Here is a 12,147-nt window from a genome sequence, read left to right as displayed (position 1 = left end):
ACCAACAACACAAAGAACTCATTAGTTCTAATATATCTACCAACATTTTCTGGGTGCATCAAAATATATTTACTCAGTTTGGATATATTAAAAATAAGTTTAAAAACTGTCCGTTTTGTTTCTTTCTTTGGATCAGTTCACATAAGGTAGAAGTTATTCATTCCTTAATGACAGGACCTGTGTATAGCGTCCCCTGGGTTTGATGTCTTCTCCTTCATGGCTACTTAGCTTTCTCATCACTTATTTCTACTTTATCTGCCTATTTAGATGTTCTATACCATCCTGACTCAAAACTGATAATTTATATTTTCTAGGGAAATATTTTAGCAGAACTTTAAAGTGTGTTGGCATAACTTTGTACACGCTATTCTCATTAAATCTTTTTTATCTTCTGTGCTTCTATAGTTATATTCCTAGCTCCTTCCTAATGTGTTTATTTGTGATCTCTCTCTCTCTTTTTCTCTTTTGAATAGGCTTTTTGTATTTTATTGATGAGACTCCTTATTTCCCCTGTTCCATTTCATTTACTTCTGCTTTTGTTTGTATTAATTCCTTCCTGTTGCTTTCTTTATTCTGTTTTATAATTCTTTTTCTGACTCCTTGAGTCATTTGTTTAGTTTTAATCTTTCTTGCTTCTTAATAAATGCTGTAGAACGTCTGACTGCATGCAGCGCTGCCCACATCCTACCAGTTTGACACGCAGCTTTCCTGTTCCTGCTTATTTCTAAAGAGGGATAATTTTAGTTTGACATTTTTCTATACCCAAGTGGTACTTAAAAGGTACATTAAGAAAAAATAATTCCCAAATAGATTTGTTCCCCTTTCATTGTTAATCCCTAATATTATTGGATTCTAGTCTTGAATGTAGCATGTATAATTTCTACTCTGACGAATTTCTTGAGATTTTAGGCCACCTTTCTTGAGGGAGAAACAAGGTGTCAATTTCAAGATTTGGGAGCTAATTAAATCTGAGTTCAAATAAAGGTTGTACTACTTATGAGCTATATGACCTTGACAAAGTCTGTTAACTTCCCTGGGCCTCATGTCATCATTTATCAAGTGAAGATAATTACAACCCTCATCACAGGGCTGACACGACAATTAGAGCTAACTTAGATAAAAGATAAAACTGTACCTTTCATTACAGTAGCCAAGTAATTAATCAGTATCCTGCTTTATTATTATTATTATTAATGCTATTTTGAGTACTGTTGTTTGGAATATAATCTCAGTTATAATTCCCAAGAAGTACAAATTTATTTCTAGGGTTTCTCCGATCCAAGGTTCTGGCTTTTCTCTAGATACAGGTTTCTTAAAACTAACAGAGCTGACATTCTTTCACCTATTTTGCCTCAAATTAAATAATTAGAAATGATTTATGTGCAATTCATTGAAAATAATATATACAATCTATACATATGATTATTTTATGTACTATATAAACTAAATAAATATATTTAACAAAATATAGCAAAGCTCAGTCCTACATTCACAATCTCCCAGTTGAGTGGAATGTTTTTGTATATATGATGTGATTTTCTTCTTCTTGTAACCTGTCATAATGTTGTAATGGTTTCACAAATTTCCATGTCTTACTCTACAAATATATGGCTATACTTAGGAGATGTGATCCTTAAAGGCCCATGTGTTAAAGGCTTGCTCTCTAGCCCATGTTTTTTATTGTGAGGTGTTGGAACCTTTAAGAGGTGGAGCCTGTGTGAGGAGGTCAAGTCATTGGAGTGTACCCTTGAAGGGGATACTGGGACCCTGGACTCTTGTCTCTTACTTCCCAGCCACCATGAGGTAAGCAGTACTCTGTCATACACTCCCATCATGCACTGTGCAGTCACAGGCCAAGCAACAGGGCCAAGCAACCCTGGACCGAGATCTATGATAGGGTAAGCCAAATAAACATTTCTCCTCATAGATGAATTTATACCAGGTATTTTGTTATAGTAACACGAGCTAGTTAATTCATTTGTGAATATATTATCAAATGGGACAAAAGGGACTTTGCAGCTGTGATTATAACAAAAATTTTGAAATGGGAAGATTAATAATCTGTTTAGGATCAGTGTAATCACAAAGGTTCTAATAAGAAGGATGCAAAAGAATCAAGGAACACAGACTAACAGCTGGAAAAACAAGGAGATAGTCTTTCTCCTAATGTCTTCAGAAGGGATGCAGCCAGCACTGCCAAAGTAGAGGTTTTAGGAATCCTGACCTTTAGAACTGAAAGATCATGAATCTGTGCTGCTTCCATCACCGAGTTTGTGATGATGCATTGTAGGAGTGAGATGAAGACAATCCTCACGAGAAGGAGCATTGCTCCCATTGTCAGACAAGACAACAGAGGCTTGGAGAAGTGGAGTGACTAGTCAGCATAGTGCTAGGAATTAAACTTAAGAGTTCCCATTACAAAATGCACGCACATGTGTGTGTGTGTGAGTGTGTGTGCGCGTGTGTGATTCTGGCTACATTGCAACTCTAAGTGCATGGTGATTTCCTTTTGCCTGGGGCTGGAAAAGGATTATGGTTTAGCAGGAAAGAAAGAAGGAAGAGATAAAAGGCCTAGGCTATGCTCAATAAGACCCTTAGAAAGAAAGGGTAAAAAAAAAAATAGAGTCTCAGAAAGGCAAATGATCCTTTGAGTTTCAAAATGTGAGCAATCCTCTTCCCCAAGCCACCTCAGGGCTCAGGAAGATCTATGTGAAGGTCTGTTTAGTTGTATTTTTTTTTAATTTTATTTTTGTATGATGCCACCTAATTATACATCTCCTGTAGAACATTCTGTTGTCTGGGAGATTTTCTTACAGAAATTCTAAAGAGCGTAGGCTTATAGGAAACCAGCCAAAATCTGCATGAAATTATATTTATACAAATGTCAAAATGCAAAACATAAAATAAGTACAAAGCCCCAAACTGGGCATTTTAGCTGGAGGCAACAAATGTATTAGCCTTAATGCATCCATTCTGTTATAGGGAAGACCAGGACTAGATAGAGCTTTAGAGATCGAACCATTGAATCTTATAGGTGCCTAGTCAAGAGCTTGTTTTAATTCTCATAGCAAGATCCTGAGATAGAGATTTGTATTCCAACATTGTCACTGAGGACTCTGAGGCTTGGGACAGTTGAGTTCCTTGACCAAGGAGGCCACAAGAGCATTTTGGCAAAGCCAGGTACCTGGCGTCAGTCTTTTTACTCCAAATCCAGTGCTGCTTCTGTTTCAACACAAATTGCTTTCTCTAATCTCCTTGGTTTTCAAAGGAGAAAACTGGGACTTATGGGAAAATGGCATTGTGCAAAAACTTTCAGTGGACAGACTTTTAAATTTCTTGCTTATTCATTCATTCTTCAATGGTCACTAGAATCAATAAAATGATTGAAATGTGTATACTAGAAATGATTTTATGAGACTGATGCACTACTTACTGTGCAAACAAGGCAACTTAGAAATGATTTTTTAAAAGTAGGAAGGGGCTGGGTGTGGTAGCGCATGCCTATAATCCCTGTATGGGAGGCTGAGACAGGAGGATTTCAGGTCCACAGAGAGCCTCAGCTACTTAGTGAGGCCCTCTGCAATTTAGTGAGACCCTGTTTCAAAATATATAATAAAAATAGAGCTGGGGGTATAGCTTGGAGGTGAAATGCCCCTGGGTTAAATCCTCAGTACCACAACATAACAAAATAAAATAAAATATAGCTATGGGTGTAACTCAGAGTAGAATGTTCCTGGGTTCAATCCTCAGTAACACACACAGAGAGAAAAAGAAAATAAGGAAGGGAATCAAATCCTAAGAAAAGAGAAATGGTAAGGGTTAAGAACAGGTCAAGAAACAGGTCAAACTTGGACCAGTGTGAGATGAACATAAGCATCCTATCAAAAAAGCAAGAGGACAAAACTCTTTTTCAGCTGACTGTGACCTTGTAGAAAATTCCACCTTGTGTTGACAGGGCCAGAGCCCAAGAGCCAAGGTCCTCATCGGCATTAACTTCACTAATCAATCTCATAAGAGTCTTTCCAGTGAAGAGCCAGGATTTTCCCAACATTAACCAAGACTGGTAAAGCTACCCTTCCTTTGCGTGGTCTCCATTTACTTCTCTGAAAGGTCATCTTAAAGGTTATACGTGGCTATTTTTCAGAAATGAAAGAAAAGAAGGAAAAATGAAAACAGAATTACATGGGAAACTCTGAGCTAAATTATTACCGTATTTCATCTATTCTGAGACCCCTCCAATTAAACACTAGCAGTTTATAGAATACTAAAGAAGAAATATAAAACTCTATTAAACTGATGATAGTAATTAACTCCTAATTCCAGAGATATTAAAATGTGGTAAATATGGGCATTTTAGAACCAAAGAGACATGTTTTTCCAATGTGGGACTTGTCAAAGCCTTTACTTGTGGAAACTAACTGGAGACAGTTATAGAATGTGGACTTTTCATGAGGGCTTGACTGTGGAGCTTCTCATATATACACAAATTGTGTGTGTGTGTGTGTGTGTGTGTTCTTGTCTCTCTGTGTTTGTATTTGTTTTTAATCATTGAGCATGTTACAGAACTAATGTTTCAAAAAACTCATTGGAAAACACCCCACTGAATATTTATGTGTTTCTCTAAATTCTCTGTGAATATATCCTACATTTGAGCATTTGCAAAGGTTTAAACAGAGAAAGCACAAGGTTGTAGTGCTGGATGTGAATCTGGCATGCAGATATTCAGTATTAACTATCCACATCCTTCAATTAAAAGTCAGAAGGAAGACACCTTAAAGATTAACACACACACACACACACACACACACACACACACACACACATATATGCTTTTGTTAGAAGCCATCAAAAAACAAATGCCTGAGTGAGACGCTCGCACTGCTCTGTAAATAGTTACTGACAGTCAAGATCATAGCTGGTGCCTCCATCTACTGGTTTAGTGTTATCTACTAACTACTAGAGCCGTCTTCAGTTCTGAAAATATGATAAGTGGTTTCCAGTTAACTGTGGATATCAAACACTTGCATTTATCTCCCTTCCCTCCTAAATTCACCTAACAGAAATATTAAGCAGATAGGCTAATAAGGACTACTGGAGGCTGGGCATGATCTTTGAGCCCATATTTTAAAATATATTTTCATTGAAACTGGAACCAAGGGATGCTTGGACTATCTAAAATTCCTTTCGCAATTTTACCTCCTCACTGTTTATGATATAACTTTGGGCCTCAGTTTTTTTCCTGTAAAGAATGAGAGAAATAGTGAAACTTCAAACATATTGATGGAATTCTCACTCCCCCTTACATAGTGATGAGGGGAAAATATCTCTGAGAAAATAGTGTTAGGAAAAGGTGTACACCCCCTGAGAACAAAACAGAACCCACAATTTGCCTTTGCTCAAGAAAGTATGACTGTACAATCCACTATGTTTTTGTTTTGGTTCTTTTCCTATTTACTGTGGTTGCCAAGAAGCACAAAGCTAAATTTATCTCATGTTGAGTGACTCTCATTTCAGACTCCTGAAACCATTTTTTCCCTTTCCTTTTCATTCCTTACAAATGGCTCTGATCATTCCTATCTTTATATTAACAGCTTTTAAAAAATGTGTTGAATTTATGTGGGTAAAATTAAGTCTTCTTGGCAGTGTGCACAGTAGACATTGTAAACACTCCCACACAGATGAAACAGACAAACTTAGTTGCTAGGTAACTTGCCAGGGTCTTCCCAGAAGGTAATGCTTTCTCACCTATAAGATTATTTCTAAATGTTTTAGCTTAGTATTCAATGATCTTCTCAACCTATCTTGACTCCACTTGCTTCTCTACCATGTTGGACCCTGTGCTCTTCCCACATCAGTCAGGACAAAGGGGACCTTGACCACCTGTTCTCAGTGTCCTCTTGAACCCTGGTGGGCAAGAATGTCTGCTGAATGCTTTGTGGCATTCTTAGCATCTCATAACAAGCCCTCCATAGAACAGGCGCAACATACCTCCTTACATGGATGAATTCAATTATTATTATTTTTTTCTTTTTTTGTGGTACTGGGGATGGAACCCGGTGGAATTCTACCTCTGGGCTACAACCCCAGCCCTATTTTTAGTCTTTATTTTAAAACAGGGTCTCACTGAATTGCAAAGGGCCTCACTAAGTAGCTGAGACTGTCCAAGAACTGTCATCTTCCTGTCTCAGCCTCCCAAATGCTGGGATTATAAGTGTGCACCAGTATGCCTGGCTGCTGCTGCTGCTGCTGCCGCCGCCGATGATGATGATGATGATGATGATGATGATGATGATGTGATAATGATGATGATGATTATAACTGCTGTTGTTTGTAGTAGTGGGATGGAACCCAGGGGTGCTCTATCACTGAACTCTTCTTCAGGCCCTTTTATTTTATTGTAGTTCTGGGGATTGAACCCAGGGACATTCGACCTTTAAGCTATACTCCCAGCCCTATTTTATTTTGAAACAGGGTCTTGCTACATTCTTGACAGCCTCACTAAGTTTCTGAGGCTGGCTTTGAATCTCCAATCTTCTTGTTTGAGTCCCCCAAGTACTGGAATTACAGATATGCACCACCAAACCCAGCTTTTATCCTTTTCATTTTGAGACAGACTCTCACTAAGTGGCCCAGGCTGACTTCAAGTTTGCAAGCTTCCTGCCTCCTTCTGCTTCCTGAATTCCTGAGATCACAGGCATGTGCCATTGTGCCTGGCCCATTACTTTTTTAAAAGAAATCCTGAGGTTAAGCAATATGGAATGGCAACACAGTCACACAGGTAAAGAGGACACAGTCCCTGCTCCTGAGAAATCTAGAGTGTGATAGGATCAGATAGGAAAGAAGGCAAGTCTACCAAGCAATGCGGCAGCCTCAGGCAGAGGCACAGCCTGGGCTGGGCTGAGTGGCCTCAGAGAAAGTTTGCCTTACTCAGCTTTGGGGAATGTGACTTGATAAGGGTCTGAACATCAAAGCAGCTCCCCAGAGGTCCAGTCTGCAAGAGGAGTCAGGATTCCCCTAGGCCAAATCAGAATTCAAGGCAAAATACCCAGCTCCCTTGTAAGAGGGATAGTAGGTAGAAAATTTAAAAAAGCAATATATACATACATATGATAATATATATATATATATATATATATATATATATATATATATATATATAATATATAACAATGATAAACATCTTTTCTGTTGGTACTGGGGATTAAACCCAGGGGCATTCTACCTCTGAACTGTACCCCCAGCTTTGGTTTTTATACCTTTATTTTGAAACAGCATCTTACTAATGCATAGGTCTTGGACCTGTGATCCTACTGTCTTACCTTCCAAAGTAATGGGGTTAAAGTCATGTGCCACCATGACTAGCTAAATGTCCTTTCTATATATCCTCTTACTGTACTTGATAAGTACTGAGCCAATAATTAAACAGTTTTATTTAAAATTATGGGTATCTTTCCTAGCCCCAAGGTAATCATACATCACTCCCCAACCCCATGGGACTCAGGGAAGACTTGCTGAAGAAAGTGATGCTTGTACCAAGGTTGAAAGATGAAAAAGACTTCTAAGCTAAGGTGCAGAAGCACTGAGGGTGAGTGGGGGTAAAAAAAGGAAAAGACGGGAGACAGAGCAGTGATGTAAAATTTTTAGGAGCTGAAGCCAAGAGGTCTAACACAGGAAGAGGGATGTAGTTTGGAAGATGGCTAGAAAGTGTGAACTTGGGACAACTTCCTTAGCCCCATCACTTGAGGGTTTTATTTAATAATTATTAATTGAGCACTTGCTACATGTCAGGCACTCTTCAAGGTGTTGTTGTCATGTATCATGACAAGCAAGTCATATAATTCAGCCATTGGATAATTAAATGAAATTGTTTTATGCCTATTGTACTAATTATTACTCTGGATTACTGAGTGCTTCTGAAATGGGGGTTTCTTGAGAAGAAACCCGGTGTTTCATGAAAGATGAAACGGAGTTTCTTGAGAAGAAACTCGGCATTTCCTACCGGGTTCTTGTCTATGGTGAGCGAAGAATGACACCCGCTGACCGCAGAAAGGGGAGTAAAAGGTTTATTGGAAGCAGCAGGGAATAGGGAAAGGTGGCCGAACACACCAAAGGGGCTGTAGAAACTTGAAGTCCAGCAGCTGCCTTCAGGACAATACTTGAGGGTAGCCCAAGCCAATGCCTTCACTTGCAAGCTGCTTTCTCCCAGAGTCCACGTGATCTGCTAGAAAAGAATAGGGAAAGTGGCAGAACACATCGAAGGGCTATCGGAGCTCTGGTGTCCAGCAGCTGCCTTCACGACAATACTTGAGGGTAGTCCAAGCCAAATGCCTTCAGTTGCAAGCTACTTTCTCCTAGGGTCCACGCAATCTGCCAGAAAGGAAGTGCAGGTCACCCCTAGTGGCCCTGGTGGGCCTTGATGTCCAGTGGAGGCCTTCAGGTCACTACCCGAATGTAGCCCGGGCCACGTGCCTTCAATTGCACTCCATCTTCTCTCAAAGCTAACGCGACCTGCAAGAGAGAGAGAAGCTCCCCAACAGGGAGGAGTTCCCAGAGTGGGTAACTGTCTTGGTGACTGTGCTGGGGGTTTATATATGTCTGCATGTCCTCTATTGCTTGGAGTTTGGGATTCTGGGAAGCAGCTCTCAGAATTTGCTAGGGTATTTGCATGTCCTTTGAAGGGTCTCCTTTCAGTAGGAGTGTCAGACTTGCTCCAGTGATGTTTCCTGGGTTTGTTGATTAGTAAACAGATGGTTTTGTGAAGCTTTGGTCGTTCTTATCTCTGAACCTTCAGGAAATTAAGTTTTTTCTACCGAGGCCTCTTCCCTATCTGTCTATTTCCTTTCTACCTCCTTACTTCCTTAAGTCTGCCAGGTCCTTGGATGCACACTTTCTCTTAATCCTCACAATGGTGCTACCATCAATTCTGATTCCTCTTGGAAGAACAAAGGCTCAGAGACATTGAGTGACTTGCCCAAGACCACATATTTAGACATATCCAGAGGTCAGCAGCTGACATCAAATCTGTCTTGACTGGACTAGAGCCACATAGCTTGGATTGGAATACAGATGTTCCCCACTCACCAGCTGCATCACCTTGGACAAGTCACTTAGTCACTCTGTACTTGTCTTTCTTCACAGTAAAATGGGAATCTTAAAAGCACCTCTCTTGCAGAGTCGTTATGAGAATTCCTTGAGCTAGTGTCCACAAAGCACTTAGGGCAGTCCTGGCAGTGTGTAGGATGTACTTAATACTTTTTCAGCTGCTGTTATTAAATGGGTTGCAAACAAATTGATTGAACATGTTCCTAGCCAGGAAACTTTTAGGAGAGGTCACACAGCTTTGCAGAAGTTGGGAGGGTCTCCTGGGATAAGGGTTGGTTTTGTTTTCCTTGCTTCATTCAATAGCTTCCCACTTCTCTCTGAGCCAGCTCTGTCACAAGTACCTGCTAAAAGCTTTCCTTGTTTATAGTGCTGCTAACAAGTGTGGGGAACTTCTCATTTGCATCCTTAATAGACAATTTCCCATAGCTTGTTCAAACTGCAGTTGGTTTTAGGAGACCTAGATTTTAGTTTCTCCTTTGTCCTTTTTATCAACATTTGGATGGGTTTTAACAGCTCACAACACACTCTGGCCCTATTTTATTGAACACTTGCAAAGACCTTTGACGGCAGACAGGTTAGTAAGTCCTGTCTGTCAGGACTTACTATGTCTCTAAGGACTTACTTGTCTCTATGCAGGGCACTTGTCCAAAGCATCTTATATATTTATGTAAATTGTAGTGAAAGTAAATGTATTTAGTCTTCATAACAACTCTATGGACAGAGACTATTGTTATACTTGTGTTTAACAGATGAAGAAACTGAGGCGCAGTGTTATGTGATGTTAAGTAACTTGCTCAAAGCCAAGGAGCCATATTACTAGTCCTATGGCCTTGAGCATGATCCTTGGCTTTAACGGGGTGATAAATACTTTGTACTCTTTGCAGCTATAATTATATCAAAGGAAATATTTATTAAAGCTTTACAGATGAGGAAACTCAAGGTTGGGGTCCTGAGAGACTTGCCTGATGCCAGAGAGCGAGAGCGAGAGCGAGAGAGAGAGAGAGAGAGAGAGAGAGAGAGAGAGAGAGAGAGAGCCGGGATTAGAATCTACGTCTACCAAATCCAAGGTTCCCTGAGTGTATTCTGTATGGGAGGTGGTGATGGTTTCTGATGTCAAAATCCATCATTGCAGCAGTGGTGGCTGTTATTGTTGTTATTCTCCACAGCAGAACACCCTCCCCCCAAGTGTATAGAGAAGAAAATAACAATGACGAGAACCCAGCTGATTCTGTATGCGAGCCTGCAGATCTGAGCCCATGCATAATTTACTCAACATTGCCCTGCAGTCACTTAGGCTGAGCAGAGATGCCATAAATTCAGGTCTGCATACGTTAATTTATTTCTTATTTATTTTACTGATACACATCGTTGGCCTCCAGCGAGCTGCCCTAACACCTGCTTGAGGGCACCAGCAACCCTGAGTGCTGTGAGAAAGAAGACCTTGAAATAAGTTGTGAACTCTGTGTACGAGAACCATGCAAGTTCAATTAATTTTCTGGTAAACTGGGACTAAACCCATGCGTGCTCCCAACCTCCTTTTTTGTATGTGTGCTACAAGGGAGTGTAATGGCTGCTGAATCCCTGATTCTGCTTTTTTCTATCAGAGTAATAGGTATACTTCTCATGTGAGCACAGGATTGTTTTCCTGAGTCACAAAAATGTCAAAAGATGAACAAATTTTCTAATGCCAAGATCTAATCAGAAAGGGAAGGGAAAAAAGAGAAAATGCTTTTTTCTTGAGTGGTTGCTGAGAATCCCACGCCATGCTAAGGGCTCTACTGGGCAGAGGTAACTCATATTATTCATATGGAAAGCAGGGAAGTAGGAAGAAAGATCAGCCAGGGTTGTGCAAAGACTGCTTTTCACAGATGCTTAAGTTGTGGCCCAGAGAGAGCAAATGATTTGTCGGAGGCCATTGAATAAAGTCGGTCCCTTCTTGCCTTCTCATACTGGAGTTTTAAAACTCAGTTTGCAGGAATGGGAGTGCTAGAGTTTTGGTTGGCATGCATGAGGCTCTGGCTTCAATCCCCAACATCACAAAAATAAGAGCAGCAGCAATACCTCAGCCTGAGCCCTCCATGAGGCCCAAACTCTACCAAGAGCTTTTCCTTTATGCCTTCCCTCTCTGGCCAACTTTCCCCACTTAAGGGCATCGGGGCACAGAGAAACTCAGGGCTGAGCTTGCATGCCGAGTTCCTGCAGAATCTGGATGAGATTGGGCTGAGCATGTGTGCGCGCTTATGCATCACACTTGTTGTTTCTTTGTGAACACCTTCAACATCCTGCTTTTGTCTCCAAATTGCAATGGCTAGGGCTGCAGGGGGAGATGCAGAAGGGGCAGGACACCTCAGCAGGACAAATATTTTGAGCCTAAGATGCAGCCAGCACATGGGCTCCATTCATTGCATATATCAATGATTCATTTTTATTAATCACTTTTTTTTCCAATGCCCAACTAATAGGCTGGCACAGAAGAGGTAGGACGGATTTCCCAGAGGGTCAGCCCCAGCCTAGCACAGGCTGTAGTTCCTGACCATTTTCTTTGGCATCCCTTGCAGCTGCTCACTGGGGACAGAGACTCACCCGCAGAACATGAAGATGGTGCTGGAGGTGGTATCGTAGGGTAGGGGCAGCGTCTGCTGCAGACATAGCTGCTCACAGCCACCGTTAAAGCCATCAGAGCAGTCGATGCCCTTGGAGTGGTCGTAGCAGCCAGAGCCATCCTTCATGGGCTTCAGTTCCTCAGGGCACTGTGCAGAGAGAGGGCGACAGGTGGTTATGGCAGAGGAAGTGGCAGGCCTCCTCACACGGTCTCCTCCCACCTCCTGAAAGAGTTAGGCATCAGATACGAGCATAAACAGGGTCAGTCTTATTTGGCCAATGGATAGCTATGTGGCTTGGATAAACCCCCTTACCTCTCTGAACCTCAGTGTGCTTGCCTGTAAAATGAGATTTCTGTGACCATCTGCTTTGTGCATTTGTGAGAAGGGACACAGTGTTGGCAAAGAGTTGTGAACACTGGCTCACACGGGAAATCAAATAGCA

At 41.0% G+C, this 12,147-nt stretch overlaps 1 protein-coding gene across 5 annotated transcripts in view; it reads right to left on the bottom strand.

Annotated features, from left to right (window-relative positions):
- ASTN2 (astrotactin 2) overlaps positions 1 to 12,147 on the bottom strand; it is a gene marked incomplete at both ends in the record, with an annotated part of 976,717 nt that overhangs the window by 349,052 nt on the left and 615,518 nt on the right. For all 5 annotated transcript variants that reach the window (XM_080708339.1, XM_080708335.1, XM_080708337.1 and 2 more), the window contains one exon: positions 11,686 to 11,852. In XM_080708339.1, the coding sequence (XP_080564465.1) occupies positions 11,686 to 11,852 (167 nt within the window). The remainder of the gene's footprint in view (positions 1 to 11,685; positions 11,853 to 12,147) is intronic.

The sequence above is a fragment of the Muscardinus avellanarius genome (assembly GCF_963383645.1).
Source record: "Muscardinus avellanarius genome assembly, chromosome: 13".
Taxonomy (NCBI): Eukaryota; Metazoa; Chordata; class Mammalia; order Rodentia; family Gliridae; genus Muscardinus; species Muscardinus avellanarius.
Note: the sequence above shows the minus strand (reverse complement) of the source record. Positions and strands in the feature narration are given on the sequence as shown.